General features: G+C 41.0%; 1 protein-coding gene across 1 annotated transcript; it reads right to left on the minus strand.

The window, feature by feature from the left end:
- Nucleotides 1-4,968: 4,968 nt before the first annotated feature.
- Nucleotides 4,969-17,823, minus strand: LOC139606647 (zinc finger protein 62 homolog). Its single transcript, XM_071458908.1, has 10 exons — nucleotides 17,495-17,823; nucleotides 16,635-16,725; nucleotides 15,804-15,934; nucleotides 14,043-15,400; nucleotides 9,677-9,920; nucleotides 8,502-8,607; nucleotides 7,825-7,955; nucleotides 7,085-7,326; nucleotides 6,844-6,962; nucleotides 4,969-6,515 (listed from the first exon to the last, which is right to left on the minus strand). Exons 1-10 carry the CDS (start codon nucleotides 17,727-17,729, stop codon nucleotides 5,153-5,155), a joined length of 4,020 nt encoding a protein of 1,339 aa, XP_071315009.1. The 5' UTR covers nucleotides 17,730-17,823; the 3' UTR covers nucleotides 4,969-5,152.
- Nucleotides 17,824-18,987: the final 1,164 nt, after the last annotated feature.

An 18,987-nucleotide genomic window follows, 5' to 3' on the forward strand; every position in this document is an offset into this window, starting at 1 on the left:
CATCATATTCAAATAGTGGCGCTGTTGACCCTGCAACCTGAGCTCCCTGTGGCACAGCAATGCCAAATATAAATTTGCCTGTTGTAATTTACTGTAAAAGAGTATCATAAAAAATATGACTTGCAAAAAACCCACACTCCCACTCTCGCCTGCTCACCTTAAACACACATACATATTAGGACATATTTGTACCAGATACCAGTGAACAGCAGTCAGTGAATTTTGAGACGCAAGATAAGGACGATCACAAAGAAACGCTCCTGAGGTGAGTTTTTCTTTAAACAAAACACATTGGTTAAAGATTTATTTAGAAACATTTAAGGATTTAGTTATTAACCTTGAATATAATTTATATTTTACAAACTTTGTGGTAACTGTGATGTTTTTTGTTGATACTGTTAAAAACTTTTAAAAAGGAATGATAGTCGTGCTTTAATTTTCAATGTTAAAATGCATATCTAGTCTAGTTTTGAATGTTTTAATATTTTATTTGCTACTTTATTATTTGACTACTTTTTAAGATCATGTAAAATATTTTGTTAATTCAGTCTCTGGTTCTGAAAAATGTAGGTGTGCCATAAAGAAAATCAGCAAACTTATCTGCTGCCCCTGAAGAGGAAGGTGTCCATGTGGAGAGATTAAATATAGACCTGACAGTCCAGATGGACCTGAGGAACTCCGGGGTTTTTTTGTGGGTATAGGTCAGAAGGTCACATGGACTGGTTCTCTCAGTCCTTGTTTGACCCCGGCAGGAGCAGCAGACGTGTATAACTAACTCTTTAAGGTTAGGGTTGTTAGGGTTTCTTGGCTTATACACAAGCTTGACGGTCCAGTGCAGAAAACACAGCCTTCGTGAGTTGCTGCCTAAAGCAGATAGGCTTGTAACAGACAAGCAGCAAGTCTGTTGTCTCATTCTCTTGTGTATGGTAAAGGTACACTGTGAAGTCATTGACGAGGAACAGCGACGGTTGCCCCCTCAACCTTGATAATGCCTTATGGTAGAGTGCTAGGTTGGAGCTTTGAGTGGTCCTTCACTACTGGGGTGTAGGTGAGGTGCTGGGCTGTAGAGGCAGTTGCCCACATAGCAAAAGGGGAACACATCGCCAACCCCTTCCTGACAGCCTCATCTTAGGTATGAACCACGTGGCCATTCTTAATATATACTCTACACAGCTTAATCTGCTGCAGCTGCCAAAGGGAAGCGACTGCACTTGCCAGTACATTACCTAACAAGCAGGAAAAAACACTTCATGCAGCAGGCTGGGACCTGATAGGACTCAATACACACCATTATCACGACTTAGTGTTCTTATCCCATAACTTAAAGATGTGTTAGGCACACAGCTTCGTATTTTTTCATGTAAAATGCACAGCAACATAATGTGACTCAATGCTTCTGAAACCAGAGGACAGTACACATTCAGTGCTACCGCAGGTGTGATTCTTTTTAAATGTCAGGTTGGTGTTTTGATCATTTATTTTTGAGCATTAAATTACATTTCCCATGAAAATGAATTTTACATCTTGAGGATTACTAAACACTTTATTAGGAAGGTTATTTATTTTCTCCATGTCTCCATCTGACTTTAACATTCTTTCTTTATTCTCCTCTTTTCTACTCCTCCCTTTGCTCCCTCTGCTTCTCCTCCTCAGGCCTACATTGACATAAAAATGTCAGTCAACTCCTCCTCCTTTGGTGACTTCTCCTCCTCTAACTCCTCCCTCCATCGTCCATACATAGCCATCTGTTTCAGGTCGGAAAAAGGCATCTATGTCTTCACTAGTATCTTCATAGCCAACCTCCTCCTCCTCCCACTCTTCATCCTCATCCTCTTCGTAGGATATCAGCAACGGAAGAATCACCGCAACGTTCCCTCAGCAGCAAAGATTAGTCATTCTGACCTCTTCATCTATCACTCCATCGGCATGCAGCTGAATGAATTCTTGGGGTTCATCCTTTTTTTCTGTGGCGGCTACACATTTCGCCAAGATATAATGACGGTAGGGCTCTGCATCTGGTCTGTCAACTCATTCGGAGAGGCTCTGTTTCATCTCCTGGCCTGTGTGGAGCGCTACCTTGCTGTTGTTCACCCAATCACCTACCTGGGGCTGAGACAGACAGGCACCGTCAAGATTAGAAACACCACCATCGGATGCATTTGGCTGCTGTGTGTCGGATGGATGGCTTTACTGTACCTAACCAGCTCTACCTTCAATTTGATCTTGTATTTCTGTATTATGATTTCCTTCTTATTTGTCATCGCGTTTTGCAGCATTTCTGTTCTTCGGGCTCTCAAGCGTCCAGGGCCAGGGGAGGTGGGTGGGAACAGGGCACGGGTAGACCAATCAAAGCGAAGGGCTTTCCACACCATTGTGACTATAATGGGAGTGCTGTTGTTTAGGTTTGGGGGGAATCTGATTTGCAATGTAATAGGGGGTTCAGCAGTGCTGAACTCCGTTGACCTTTGTCTGGTGATGTTGTCTGCATTCTGGTTCTATCTGCCCAGCAGTCTGGTGTTACCTCTGCTGTTCCTACACCGAGCAGGAAAACTACTATGTTGTTAAAAAAAAAAAAAAAAACAATCAGGGTGAGGGTTGGATTACATATGAGTGTCATACTATACGTTTTCATAAAATCTGCTATTCAAATATTTCATAAATAATTAAAACAATAATTTTATATTTAGTGCTTGAAGGTTGAAAATATATCTTAAATGAGAACGTCCTGAGTCACAAAGAGTTACACAGGTACCATTTGAAGTTTTAATGGATAAAAGGATAGTCAGAGCCAAGACTAGAGAAGTCTTATTATTATTCATAAAGTATGATTTAGAAGGAATACCTGAAAATCAATGCAGCCGAGCCTATAATATAAGCCATATAATGTTGTGTCATCCGCATAAAAATGGAGGTTGCATTAATTTGGAAGAATAATGTTGTTTATGTAAACAGTTACAGACCAAGAATAAAGCATCACATTACAAAACACAAGAAGGCTCGATTCAAGAACATGAGCCAGTCAACAGTCACCATCTAGAAATAAAGATTTACAGTACCAGTCAAAAGTTTGGACTGTCCCAACTTTTGACTGGACTGTCAGAGGTTGTGTTATCGTGTTTTGTTATCCAGACTGAAGACAGTGTCAACAGTTGTTTAACTGTGGTTGTTATTGTGCTGTGAGCCCCCAAATCCAGGCAGCTGTGACTACGGTAAATTCAGTGAGTCAATAAAAGCTTTTAATAGTCAACAAACAATATGTATAGACTCTTGTCTATGTTTAATTAGCTGTTTCCTTTGAATTATTAATGTCCTACATTGAATAACAGCCAGTTTGTTGAAAAATGCAAAACTAAAGTAATGTTGTTTCCCGAAGCACTCAGGTAACATTTGGGAGCTATTGTCCATTCAAATAGCAAAATAAAGACAGGTTTGTTGTGTGCCTAATGCAAATGTGTGTGTCTGCTGTAATCTATGATCAGCTGATGGCTGCAGAGTTCACTGATGGTGTCAGGTGCCTCATTAAAGGTGATGTGGTCACAGAAACAGAGACTCTGGGTCTTATTATTACTTATAAATAATATGTGAAGCAGCAGATAGGAGCACAATTCCCTAAATTAACAGGAGGACCCCTTTACACCTTATGTGTGATTTGTAATAATCTGCACCGCTTCATTGCATTTTAAGCGTACAGCAGGATGGCCAGCATTGGCTGATCCACTACTTTGGTCTGGACCAAAATATTCCAACAACTATTGGATAGATTGTGGTGTAATTTCATGTAATAATCATGGTTCCCAAAGATAAATCCTAATGACTCTAGTGACATCACACATATCTGAGATGGTGAACATTACATCTTCTAAACATCAGGACTTCATATTACAACAATAACGTGTCTGACAATAACACTTAGCTCAAAGCAGCACTTTGTCTGCGCAGCCTCACACTAACACAGCTGTAGACTTCAATCACAGCATTACGATCCACTGGGTTTTTCTTCTCTCATCCGACAGCATCAAGAGTGTGTACAGGGTTCCCACTCTTTTTCAGTGATGATCTATACTTACCTATGAAAGCACCTCTTACATGCTCAATTAATTAAGAAATTATGACAAATTGATCACAAGAAATGTAAATAAAATTCATCATTTTTAATCTATAACCTGGCTCACTTTTTCTCCAATAAACTGTATTAACCATTGCTGCCTGAACACCAATAACACAGAGCAGCCTACAATTTTCCCTACCGACAAATCTAGACTGAACTTTATAGCTAAATGTACGGTTCAAAGTTGAATTAGCTCAGATTATTTACTGTCAATGGGTCTGATCAGTTTATCTCACTTTAGCCTCTTTACTAGTGACAGGGAGTGAGGTGTTTAACAGGGTTAATGACACCCACTGTGCCGCCACCGCAGCTGTTACACATCTAATATCATATTATGGTCTGTTGCACCTGAACAACGCAGCACTGGGTTTGAAGTGATATTAACAAAGATGCTAGCGAAGTAAAAAGTGCCGTTAGCGAGTGTTTAGCCGGTGTTTGACTGACATACAGTTGGCTCCTGTTCATTGTGTTGACCCCGGCTCCCGCTTACAATTATCCAACCATCAACAATGAACCAACACACATTTACAACCTTTGTTCCACCAGAGTTGAATCACAAACTTTAAACCTGTAGCTACAGGCTAAACAAGACAGGAAGCAACTGAGCCAAACATGCTAACCCGTTATTCAACAGTTAAAACAATGAATCTATAAACCTGATAAAAACTAGCACAGTTAGCAGCAACAGTGACTTACAGACATGTCAATGATCATGTCACTTACTTTCTTCTTTGGCCACTTCAGTTGTAAATCATCCAACCATGTGATGTGACTTCGGGGTGCGTTCACAGCATTGCCATAGAAATCCAACAGCAGGCTATTGAAAACACTGTGGTCCATAAACTAATCTACCATTTGAACAATGTATCCAAGATTTTATTAGAGCCATCAGTGTGACATGAAGTGAACTTACAAGGTTGTTTCATGATACAGGCGCCTATAGATAACTTAAAGAAACGTTAATTTAACTGAAAGAAAACACTTAAATTCAAACACTCCCAGTTTTGCTTAAAGAAAAGAAAGTTAAAGGTGTAACTTTCAGAGCTACGTAGCAGTTTCTGCCACCATGTGGCTCTTCATATGTGTTTTCAGACAATGGCTCTGAGTAAATGCTTTGTCACACAGTGTACACTTGTATGGTCTCTCCCCATTGTGGGTCCTCATGTGGACAGTCAAGTATGTTTTGCGGGCGCACGCCTTCCCACAAATCCCACAGACAAACGGTTTCACGCCGGAATGCACTGTCACGTGGTTGTCCAGATTAATCTTGCGTTTGAAGGACCACCCACAGTCGGGGCAGCGGTACGGTGTCTCTCCCGTGTGGACCCGCATGTGGACAGTCAAGGGTCCCTTGGTGGTGAATCCCTTGCCGCATTCACCACAGTGGTACGGCTTCTCGTTGGTGTGCGTCCTCATGTGAATCTGTAGCTGTTTGCACGTCAGAAACATTTTGCAGCAAACGTCGCAGAGGTATGATCTCTCTCTGTCCATGTGAATCTTCTCATGTTGTCTCAGCGTCCCGGGAAGTTTGAAACTCCTCCCACAAACCTGACAGCTGTGAGGTCTTTCTCCAGAGTGAATCATCTTGTGGCGGGACAAAGACCTGTGGTCGCTGAGGGATTTCCCACACACGCCACAGAGGTGCGACCTCTTTTTGTTGTGAATCCTGCGGTGAGCTTTTAACTCTTCCTTCAGTTCAAACACTTTGTGGCAGGTGTAGCATTTGTGAAGCTTACCGTCCTCATGGAGTTTCTGATGGTTCTCCAGGGACGCCATTAATGCAAAGGCAGCATGGCAAACATCGCATTTGTATGGTCTCTCCCCTCGGTGGGCAGCCACGTGCTCACTGAGGCTGAGCATACTGAGGAAAGACTCTCCACAGATGTGACAGTCGTCAGTTTTGTGGTGATTTTGAAGATGATGCTTCAACGCCTCCACAGACTCTGAACGCTCTCCACAGACTCCGCAAAGACTTCCCGGATCATCCACGTGACTCCAGGCATGTTTCACAAAGGTGACTTGTGATTGGTGCACAGCTCTGCAGACTTTGCAGGAGAGAGCAGCATCACTGTTTTCAGTCTTTGACTCAGTGGCCTTGGCACCAGAACACCCGGGTTTTTGTTTCTTTGTCGTCTTTGACTGCAGCTCTGAGTCACTTTCCCTCAGCTCCTCATCGTAGTCGTCTGGTTTCCAATCATCATCGCTGTCATTCGCCTCTTCTCTTTCATCATCATCACTAGCGTCCCCTTTACTTTCAGCTGCGGAGCGGGACTCGGAGACCTCAGCTTGTTGTGTTATCCAGCAATCTTCAACATCAGCTTCCTCTCTTACCGGGTCTTGTTGCTGCGATGTTGGGCCGCAGGACAGATCGTCCACTCTGCTCCCTTCGACCTCCTGGACGGGGCTGCTGTGGGAAACCAAACAGAGAGTTAAGAGGGTTTAAAGTCTGTCTGATATTATGTTGCTGTAGATAATACTGCACGGCCCAAAGCCTTAGGACAACTTTTATAATTGATGGTTCCAGCACATTCACACACACCCATTGGTAATAGCTTCATAACACCAGCACACAGCCATGCAATCTCCACTGACAACTATCTGGCTAGACTGGGTTACACTGCAGAGCTCAGTGATCTTACTACTGTCATAGGATGTGACCTTTGTCCGAGGTGGGTCACACACCCTCACAGAACTGTAAAATTGTACAGTGCTTGGTGACATTCATTTCAAATGACCTTGTTTGTGGCCTCGTTTGAACACATCTCAACAAGGCAGCAGTGGATGAAGAGTCTTCAGTGCTGCTGTCTTTTGTCTGTAGAGGATGGACCTCTTCCTCGCTGGCCTCAGTTTGTGCCTGGAAAAATAAAGAGGTCTGATTGCACCTTGCATCTATAACATGCAAAAAAAATGTACTCCTTCTTTCAAAAACTTACAAATGCTGATTTCTCTTAAAAGCCAAGTGTCCAAACAAACTACCTTGAGTCTGATGAAGAGAGTTGACGCCCCCCCCCCACTGCTGATGTGTCTGTGGATCTCCTGCGGTGTCACCGCCTTTAGTTTCAGACGCTTTAATCTCCGTCTCTTGTTGGACGTGAAGATGTCAAAAGGTTTGTTGTCTCCACCCAGCTGAGGGAAGGTGGACCTCAGCAGGTCCAAGAAGTCCGCCTCCTGCAGACCTTGAGGACACCTCAGCTTCAGCAGCGGACATTTCTTCAGAACTGACAGAGGAGAGACGAGCGTGACGATTAGTTTTTACTGTCAGGAAAGACCGGGCAGTGGTTTAGATCAGCTGTTCCCAAACTGTTTTAAAGTCATGGTATCTGATATTTAGGCTCCTTCAAATGAGAGTAAACAGTGGGTCTGAGAAAAGAAAGCCTGAGACCACTTTCCCTTTACTTGCTGGCAGATGAGTTCATGTGAAAGACCTTTTGCCTTTTACCTTCTGTCTTCTCCTGACTGGTCCCTGTTGTTCACAGTGTGTCACCATAATATGGTTATTTTCTACAGGTGAAGAGCCTCTTCTACAGTTTTGGGCATTTTTTCTATGAAATGTTGTGTTTGATTCTGGCTACATGCACCTGACACTATTTTTTGAAAAGCCTGGATTCAAGAGGGGAAAATATTTCAAGTTGTGTAGTTTCAAACCCACTGAAGTAATAAGTGTCCCTGAATCTTCAGTCCCAATTAACGTTTATTAATTTATTTTGTAAAATTACCATTTTTTGAAAGTACTTCAGTCCGTGGGTCCTCCAGGATGCGGATCCTGAGGTCCACATGGTTCTGAGCTTCACTGATCTGAGCTCTGCTGTGATTCCTCTGCTCAAACTGATCTCTGGAGGAAAAAGACCTGAAAGATGAAGATGAGCAGCAGCTTAGTTATAAAGTCCACAGCTGCCAATATTATAAAATAAATGTCATTACTCAATAAAACTGAGGATTCACTTTCTGTTTATGTGGAAATGTGTCACATGATTAAATAATAATTGTAAAAATGCAAAGTTTCCATGATAAAATTCCATTGAGAAATCATTTTCAGAATAAAACTGAATATGAAATTAGATTTTTATTTACAATGTGATTCCTAAAATTTTAAATTTGAATTATGTCCTGGGAACAGTTTCATCACAAAAAATTAGCTAAAAAAAAAAAAAAAAAAAAACATAATTCAAAATAAAATTTGAGAGCCGTTGCACATTTAATCACATTAACACTATGGTCATGTTGTGTACAAGCATGAATTTACACAGTCAATCAGACAGCAGTACACCTGCAATAATAAAGGAGTAAAATAAAGGAGAGTAGGCTTTACATTTCATAGACACTCATACATATCACATCTCACTCTCATGTAGATAAAAACTATAACAATAACAAAAGTTAGAAATGTAGGAACCTTGATGGACTGTTATTCAGATCTTCTGGGTTCTCCAGGGAGTCATCGTCCCTATCTTCACCGTCCTCTTCCTCAGCATGGCAGAGGCTCCTGCTGCGCTTCACACCTGAACAAAAGACATCAATCATCTCCTTGCTGAACATTTGTGTGACTGCAATTTTGAGCAGAAGTGATACTTTATTCTAGCTCACTGTAACCAACTTTGCATGTAACTTGGAAGCAAATTAATGTGTCACTATCATTATTATTGGTGGTAGTTTCAATACTATTGTTGCTCCTTACAATAGTAGAACTGGTTGTTAAATCCTGAATTAGAAGCTTGTCTGCAAAACTCAGTCCCCAAAATATTCTATTCAAATGTTCCTGTTCTAAAGCTGTGGGTATTTTTTAAATGTTAGTAACTTATATCTTCATTTATCTGGAGGATGAATATATGTGATAATAATATAAGTGATATATATGGCGACATCAATCTTGATATAGGGACATATATGTCATATATAACAGTGCTGTGTGGGTTAGAGCTCACTGAAACCAAAGTAAACACTAACTAATGTGTCACTGTCATTATTTTTATTATCATCATCATTAGCAGTAGTAGGAGTATGATTAGTATCAATACTATTGTTAGTCCTTACAATAGTAGAACTTGTTGAGTCTGTCGAACATGTTCTGCTATAGACTTACAACCTGAAATAGAAGCACATCTGCAAAACTCCACCCCCAAAGTATGTTATTCCTATTTCTCTATCATAATGTTGAAGTCTGTATGTGAGGAGACATGATTCAACACCTTGACCTAAAACACTGGTGTCTCACCGTAAATTCGGCATGCAAAAAAACGACAAAAGAGCAGGATGTGTGGGGAAAATAACCATAAATGTGCGGACTTCGGTGATCCACAGAGCCCAGGACAGAAGCAGCCGAGCTCGAAAACAGAGGAATATACGGATCATTTCAAATCATGAGGTTAAATTATGAACTTGTCAGTCAATCGACACTGATTAAAGAACCGACTTAGTTTTTGTAATTTCAGGAATGCAAATTTATAGACAGACAAGTTATCGTTAAATTACAAGATATTTAAATGTAGTTCGATGTGGCCTTTTTCTCCACAAACCGGAGCGTTGGTGTCCCTGGGTTGACATTTTTATGCAAAAAATGGAACGACTTACCGGCTTTATTGGGTGTGACCCGAGGCTGCAGAGCAGCTTCCAGCAGTCTCCTCTGCCGGGCGATCTCGCGTCTGAAGCCCGAAGCCTCCTCCTCGTACTCGGCTACGATTCTGTCCACGGCCGCTAAGATTTCCTGGGAGGCGGCGGCGAGTCTCTCGGTGACGAATCCTCTCAGAACCTCGGCTTTAGACATTTCCCTCGGACTCTCGGTCGAGTCCGCGGCGCCTCTCCTCATCCAGCCACAGGTTCATGGAGAAATCTTAACTCCTCTTTGTGTTGTGGAGCAGCTTGACACTTTTCCGGTTTGGGTACGTGCATTAATGTCATCCGAGTAGAAACCAAGAGCTGCGTCAGGCGTTCCTTCTGTTTCTTCTGTCGTAATCTAAATGAATACATGAATTAATGAATAACTAAATAAATAAACAAATACAAGTAGAAAATACTGCACACAGAAATTCAACACAGGACGTCCTGGAGATCAGTTTTACCAGCAGAGTTCAGTCGAGCCCAGCAGAGTCTGGACTCTGATCTGATTCCTCTCACCTGTTGCTTCACAAACCTGTGATTAGCTGTTGATTTAAAGTTTATATTCATCTGTTATGTTTTGAACTTGAATTTATTTGAGTTTATTACTTATATTATACATTTTTCATTATTGTAACCTTGGAAACTGGATACACTGGGACCACAGAATAAGATTTAGAAAAAGTATATTTTGAATATCCCACTGGAGCATTTTCACCATATATTCTCTGATTTTATTTTTTTTTTTTTTTGTCATGCTCTTCTTTTTATGAAAATACGAAGGATAGTTTCAGCAAGGTGAATCAACGCTTTCCATGCAAATGCAGTATCAACAGTTGGCCACTAGATGTCACTAATTTTATTTGCTGCTGCCTTAATTTAAACACACAACATATTCTCATTTAACATAGAAATATGTGCATTTTCTATTACAAGCCGGTTTAAACTCTAAAAACAGATGATGGAGGGACAGTCTTGGATAATGTCTGTTGATTTTCTGATTCTGGTCTTGAATTAATGCTCAAACGACACATTCTGATAGAAAGGGGGTTCTCCTTTTGTCCTGTTAGTCCCACCAGGTTGTTTCTCTAAGTTATGTCATGTCTGTGTAGGTGCAATGATATTTTCTTTCCTCAATGTCAATGAGTAAGTTCAAAAGAAGGTCTGAAGGCAGAGTACAGTAGTCTACGGGCAGCAAGTGTAGCTGTTGCTCCTGCCACTCCCATTACAAGCAAGAGATCAATAAGAGCACTCCATGTTATTTTCATCCTGGGGATGTACCTCTATCCAGCGGGAGTTTTTTGTTGTAACTGTATCCCTTGTATCCCCATTTCAACATCTTGCCACCACATAGACATTTGTCTGAAAATGCACAGCATCAAGAGTTCAGTTATAACCTGCTGATCCTTGGTAACTGATAGCATCAGCACTGCAGACTGTGCAGAGTGCATGGTGGGAAGGTCTGGAGATGTGAAAGTACGGTCATCTTTTCAAGGAATTTCTGCAGCGCATGCACTTGCCATTTTTTCACCCAAAGGAGAATGTTCTGCAAAAAATGAGCCACAGGTCGTCTGTCAGCAGGTCACTATGACCCATAGTTCGGTTCTGTTGCTAGGCGACACACAGTGGTCCTAATAATGATGACAGGAGCAAAGGGAAAAGTGCGGTGACGTAGTTTATAGAGCGACAAAGTCCACGTCAGGAGGAGGTTGGGGTGGATGGATGAATATGACCCAGGAGAGCGGTGTTCGATTCCCATGTGACAGGAGCAGTTTATGTTGTTTCTACTATCCATGACTGTTCGTTGTTGTTATTGTTACCATGGCATTTTTTACCCTATCAGTACATCAACAGTGCAGAATGAATTCTGGTCTGAATCAAACTGTTAATTTATATCTTATAATGTTTAAAAACAAGAGAGGCAAACACTTTTAATTGGATAATATGCTCAATGGCCAATGTCACACATCACTTAACACCACAACCAGGCTGCAGACAAAAAAAGTTCAAATTCATAGTTAATTAATTCTGAATTTATTTCACAAATAAAAAATGTTACATTTAACTTAGTAAATTTGACATATTACTCTTACATACAAACTTCCACAGTGAATTTTACCTCTGCCCTGCATTGTAATTATGCTGCAATGAGCTCTTCCAGTTCACTTCAACAAGCAACGCTGCAGCTTCACTTACCGCTGCTGTCCTCATTAAAATACTTCTGTTTACATCTCATCACGTTTAGTGCTGTTTTAACTATAATTGAGTCATCACAACCAAATGGTTTCTCTCCTGTATGGACTCTCGTGTGTGGTAAGATGACCCTGTTGCTTAAATTTTTTCCCACAAACATAACAACCATATGGTCTCCCATATGGTTGTTATGCTATGTATTAGCACATTTTTCCAAATGAAGTGTTGTAGCATAACAATCAGCAGCTCATTAATGTCTGGCATGATTTATGTGGCAGTGTACAAGGCGGAAGTGACTGAATAGATATGTAGTAAGTGTTCTCGGTATTGCACTTTGCTTTGCACACGGCTCCTGCTCACTTGACTCATTCTGTTATTTCTCCAGCTGCTCTTGTTTTGATGAAAACTGAGTTGCAGCTGCTTGTGTACGAGCTGTCGCTTGTGGTTCAACGTTTTAGTTCTCGTTGAACCGGGAACTTGGAATCTGTGAACATCTTTCCAACTTTATCGAAGTTCGACACGACCGTTCTCTACAAACCGGGACTTGTTCCTAGATTCAATTTTTACGCCAAAAATTAATCATCACCATTAATCATCGCAGTAACTACAGTATGGGTACGTGCATACATGTCAACCGAGTAGAAACCAAGACCTGCCACAAGAGTTCAGTTTCTTCTCCTTTCATCAATAAAAAGAAAATTCCACTCAAGATATACCTCAATTGGGCCTTTAAGAAGAAAATCTCCTGAATACAATGAAAATAGTACATGTCTTGGCAACTACAGTCAGTGGTGGATAAGTACTTAAATAAAATATATAAGAGAATATATTTTGCATCATAGTATTGATATTTAAATATTTTTATACTTTTGTTTTTATTACAATCATTATTGCAAGAGCAGACAGAAGAAACAAGGAGGATCCCCTTGCACAGAGCATCATGCTGTTAAGTACACATTTATCATAGCAGAAAAAACAATGGTTTGTCAGCAGGGGCAGAATATAAAAATTAGGATACACACTGTAATTGTTCAAGTATGGGGACAACAGGGGATAGCATTTTCAAACAGTCTCTTCTGGAGGTCATTCATAGTGTTGCACTTCATTGTTCTGTTAAAATATTCGGTGTCTAACAGTAGTGGGTTACCAAAGTTACCTGACAATTCAACAAGCACGTTGGACTTCTGAGTGTTTACAGTATTCTGACCCACTAATATCAGTCATTTGTTAGCATGTTAATGTGTTAGTATATTTGAATCAACTGTGTATCGATGACTTTTTCTTACAGTTTTTTTAATACCAGGATACAGTACAGTTCAGTTAAGTATACATTTTCAAATATTCAAAATACAAATATGAAAGATGATAAAACCAAGTGAACAACAAAAGAAACTACAGAATGAGCACCAGCAACTCTGAAGCTTCATTTATTGCTGCTGCCACCAGTCACACATTTGTGTTTACATGTCATAAAATGTTTTTTGCGGTTTGAATGATGCAACTGTTTGCCACAAAAACTACAATGGAACGGTTTCTCTCCTGTGTGGACTAGTGATGAAACCGAATGAAAATATCACAGTGTTGTTAAAATGTTCAGGTCATAAAACACAACCTGAAATAACTCCCCCAAGTCAATGTTTGCATTTACATAATAATACAATCACATGTCCTGCACACCTATGTCAGAGGTGAGGACAAGCGACCAGTAGCAGTACTAAGTTTTCCTGCTATGTGCCCACTCTGTAAACAAGAGGAGAGCAAATGTATTATTATCAATTTCCCCGCTGTAACATCTTTCAGAGCACAGACACGTCCAGCACGCTGCAGTGAAACCAGAAACACCACAGCTGAAAGAGTGAGTTGCAGCCCCAAGATAAGTTTCAAAAACACACAACCACCGACTGTAGCCTCTCACACGGCGGCTCAGTGGTTACAACTCACTCTTTCTCTCCTCTGTCTGTGTGTGTGCTCTGTGGTCATGTGATGACATCACTCCGAGCAGGGCGGCAAACTCGTCTGACAGTGTAAAAGGAATCAATTGTCTTTGTTTTAAGTAGTTTTATTCATGTATGAACAACACATTTGTACCTGCTAACTGTGGTGTAAAAAGGGTTTTAGAAGGCTGGAAAGTCTCCAGAGCCTCTCCTCATGTCTCCTCGTGTGCGCTTGAAGTTTCACCTGTTGCCTGAATCTTTTTTCCACAAACATCCAAACCACATAGTTTCTCTCCTGTATGGATTCTCATGTGCCCAATAAGATGATGCTGTTTGGTAAATCTTTTCCCACAAACATCACAGCCAAAGGGCTTCTCTCCTGTATGGATTCTAATGTGCATTTTAAGGTTCCCTTTTAGTTTAAATCTTTTCCCACAAACATCACAACCAAACGGTGTCTCTCCTGTATGGACTCTCATGTGACCAGTAAGATGGTCCTGTTTGTTGAATCCTTTCCCACAAACATCACAGCTAAGTGGTTTCTCTCCTGTATGGACCCTCATATGTCCCTTAAGATAATCCTGTCGCTTAAATCTTTTCCCACAAAAACAGCAACCAAATGGCCTCTCTCCTGAATGGCCCCTCATGTGCACCTTGAGATTCCCCTGTCGCAAAAATGTTTTCCCACAAACATCACAACCAAATGGTTTCTCTCCTGTATGGACTTTCATGTGCATGTTAAGTTCCCCCTGCCGCTTAAACCTTTTCCCGCAAAAACTGCATCCAAATGGTTTCTCTCCTGTGTGGACTCTCATGTGCACTGTTAGATTGCCCTGTTGCATATATCTTTTCCCACATGAATCACAACCATACGGTTTCTCTCCTGTGTGGACTCTCATGTGCACCTTAAGATTCCCATGTCGCAAAAATCTTTTCCCACAAACATCACAACCATATGGTCTCTCCTTTGTGTGGATTTTCATGTGTCTCTGCAGAGCAAACTTTTTGCAAAACCTTTTCCCGCACTCAGAGCAGCTGAAAGTCTCCTCACCAGTGTCACATCCTGGATCATTTACATGGACTTCATTAATTTTCAAACCCGACTCAGGTGCTCTGGTCTCCTTCCAATCATCGTCATCACTGACTTCAGTTTCAAAGGAGTCTGAGACCTCTTCATCTGTATCATCATCTGTATCTGGTTGAAGATGAATATGTGGATCTGAGTTCCTGGCTGGTTCAGATCCTCCACAGTCCTCTCCATCAGCTTCTGCCTCCATCTGTTCAGCTGAGCTGCTGTCCGGAGGCTCTGCCTCTCTGCTCTCCTCACTTTGGCTTGGAGGAGGCTGTGAGGACTGAGGCTTCTCCTCATCATCTTCACTCTTTACATCGACAGCAGTGAGCGGGACCTTGGTGTCATCAGCCTCCTCCGGCCCTTGAAGTTGCTCTCCCTCCTGACTGGACCAGAGTTCCTCCTGTTCCTCTTTAATGTGTGGGCTCTCTGGGTCCTCCTGATCCAGACCAGGGCTCAACTCAGGAGGAACCTCCTCTTTAATCACCAGCAGATGCTGAACATCTGGAGGGAACAATGACACAAACACACACTCACAGTTTAGACTGAATGTCAGTGAGATCAGTGATGATTCATTTGCAGATTTGCAGTGGTGTTAATGTTGTAAACAAGCAGCAGTGATGGATGAAGTAATCAGGCCCTTTACTTTATTAAAAGCACCAGAACAACAACGTGACTTGAAGAAGCACTGCAACACCCTCCATCCAAAGTCTCCAGTGAAAAATTTCTAAATTATTTGTAAATGTCAGACAATTTGCTTTTGGCAACTTCTCTGACATTTGGGTGCTTTTGTAATTTGGGTGAAGTGACCCTTAAAACCAGGTGCACAGTCCAGAGATAATCTTTCATTTTCACTCACTCTCATAAGTTCTCATGAAATTTATATTAATTTAACTTTTTTAATTACCATTTTTTGAAAGCACCGTGATCTGTGGGTCCTCCAGGATGTGGATCCTGACGTCCATGTGTTTCTGAGTTTCACTGATCTGAGGTCTGCTGCGATTCCTCTGCTCAAACTGATCTCTGGAGGAAAAAGACCTGAGAGATGAAGATGAGCAGCAGGTTAATTACACAAGTCCACAGCTGCCAATATCATAAAATAAATGTCATTACTCAATAAAACTGAGGATTCATTTTCTGTTAATGTGGAAATGTGTCACATGATTAAAATAATAATGTTGACATTCATGTTTGAAAATGAAAAGACTTTCAGAATAAAACCTGACACAATGATGATGAAGCTGAATATGAAATTAGCTTTTTATTTACAATGTGCATCCTAAAGATGAACTGGCTTTCTGCATTTTAATTATGTCCTGACTATAGTTCGTTTCACATTTGAATTATAGAATTAGCTAATATCAAGACATGATCCAAAATAAAAGGAAAGCTCCATTACACATTTCATCACAGTAACAGTGTGGTGGTGTTATGCTTTAGCTGTTATTGTGCATTTTTAAATATGAACATTGGGGTTTTTTTTTTTAATTATTATCATTTTTTGCCATCAAAATGGTGGAGAATAAGATTTCTGATCTAATATTAGCAGCTGCGATGTCGACTTCATACACCAGTTGGGCTGTCGTCCTTTTAGTTTCAAGTCAATCAGCTTCATACAATGAAAATGTGTCAGATAATATTTGGTTCAGACATGAACTTAAATATAACAGAGCAGTTCATCATGTCTCACTCATGTTGGCAAAATGATAATGATAACAAAAGCTGTTTATGTAGGAACCTTGATGAACTCTTCTGATCCAGGTTCCTGACATCCTCATCTTCACCCTCCTCTTCCTCAACATGGCTGAAGCTTCTGCTGCACTTTGCACCTGAACAAAAGACAGAAATCATTTCTTTCCAATTAACATTGGTGAATGTGTTTGTGATTGGGAGGATTTCATTTGGAAACTCTTGAGCAGAAGTGTTAAAACCAACTGTGCATAAAAACTGAACACACATGAATCACAGTCATTGTTATTATGATCCTCATGATTAGTAGAAGGAGTGAGACTGGTATCAATACTATTGTTACAATAGTAGAACTTGTTGAGTCTGTCAAACGTGTTCTGCTATAGACTGTTACATCCTGAACCAGGAACTTATCTGCAGAACTCCATCCCCGAACTGTGCTGTTCATATTTCTCTATCATAATGTTGAAGTCTGTATGTGAGGAACACATGGTTCAACACCTGCACCTTAAACGGTGGTGTCTGTCCATGAATTCGGGATGCAACATCACCACAAAGCAGCAAGATGTGTGGGGAAAACAACCATGAATGTGCGGACTTCTGTGATCAACAGAGCCGGCCCCAGCTAAACGCTGCAGAAGAAGCCGAGCTCCAAAACAGAGGAATATGAGGATCATTTCAATCATCAGGTTAAATCATGACCTCGTTGGTCGATTACAACAAGGCAGGTTTAAAGAGTAGGTCACCTTGATTAAAGAACCGTCTCAATATCTGTAATTTCACGTACGCGTTTCCATATAGACAAGTAAACGTTAAATTACAGGATATTTAAATGTAGTTCGGCGTGAAGGTTTCAGTGTTTTGCTGTTTCTGAATTCATTTTTTTTACTCCAAAACACCAACACTCACCGGTTTTGTTGAGTATGACCCGAGGCTGCAGAGCAGCTTCCAGCAGTCTCCTCTGCCGGGCGATCTCGCGTCTGAAGCCCGAAGCCTCCTCCTCGTACTCGGCTACGATTCTGTCCACGGCCGCTAAGATTTCCTGGGAGGCGGCGGCGAGTCTCTCGGTGACGAATCCTCTCAGAACCTCGGCTTTAGACATTTCCCTCGGACTCTCGGTCGAGTCCGCGGCGCCTCTCCTCATCCAGCCACAGGTTCAGAGCTGTTTGGAAAGAGCGAATCCCGCCAGCGACTGGACCGGTCCTTCGTAGAGGGACACGCTTCCGGTTTGGTGCGTGCACAAATGTCATCCGAGTAGAAACCAAGATCTTCGCCAATAGTTCCCATGTCCGTCTTCTTTCATCGTTTAAAAGACAATTCCACTCAAACTTGATCAGAAATCGGTGTTTCAAAAAGAATGTAAAATCATAACATTTGGTTCGACAGCAAATGTAACTGTATATTTATATATAAATAATTGTATTATAAAGTAACTGCTTCACAGTAGAAACAAAGCTAATTTCTCTGGCTGATGTGATTCAATGAACCCTGCACCGCTCCTGCTACAGCAGCAGTTAGCATGAGGGCTGCAGGCTGCCTGTCTTATCCTGTCATCACATCTATGGTGAAGAATGAGTTCTAGTTTTAATCCAAAGCAAAGACACAAACACTTTTGCTCTCAATGGACAAAGTCACACTACGCACAGCAGACATAAGAGAAAAACACATCAAGTCAGACTATCATAATACTTCCACTTCATATTAAACAGGTCTGTTTATTGTGGAGAGAAGATAATTCAGCTCCAGGTAAAAACTTCCTGAACCTCTGACACTGAAGGAATCCAAACTGAGAAGTTTCCAGCAATGGAGGAGAAGACAACAACTCCCATGATCCCACGCTATTTGACAACATCACCCAAAGCTGTCTTTTGTTATTGTTTTGCCTGAGAGACTTCCAGCAGCAGAAGTTACAGACTGAGCATTTAACTGAATGTCAGTGAGATCAGTGATACTTCTTTTGCAGATTTGCAGTTGGGGTTCATTGTCCCTGACCTCTACTGTACCCTATGGTGTGACATTAAACATGTGAATGTGAAAAAAGTCAATGATACACAGTTGAGGTTAATCATTTTATTGATTGATATTAATGGATCCTACCTGCAGAATGAATTGTGGTTGGAATCAAACTTAATATCAAAAAGTTCAAAAACAAGAGACACACATATTTTGAACTAGTAAATATGCTCAATGGCCAGTGTCCGGGTTCCGATGGACCCTTGCCGGTGTCCTTAATAAAGACTGAATGAATGAATGAATGAATGAATGAATGAAAGAAAGCAACAACACACACCAGACTTCAGACAAAAAAAATCTAAATTCATAAAAAAAACCAAAGATACATTCAGTTGTCAAAAATCTTTTTTACATTAAATGGGAAAAGTAATTTAGTGTACATTCTCAAA

Source organism: Trachinotus anak, unplaced genomic scaffold, assembly GCF_046630095.1.
Source record: "Trachinotus anak isolate AG129_WGS33_773 ecotype Australia unplaced genomic scaffold, CSIRO_AGI_Tana_v1 ptg000023l, whole genome shotgun sequence".
Taxonomy (NCBI): domain Eukaryota; kingdom Metazoa; phylum Chordata; class Actinopteri; order Carangiformes; family Carangidae; genus Trachinotus; species Trachinotus anak.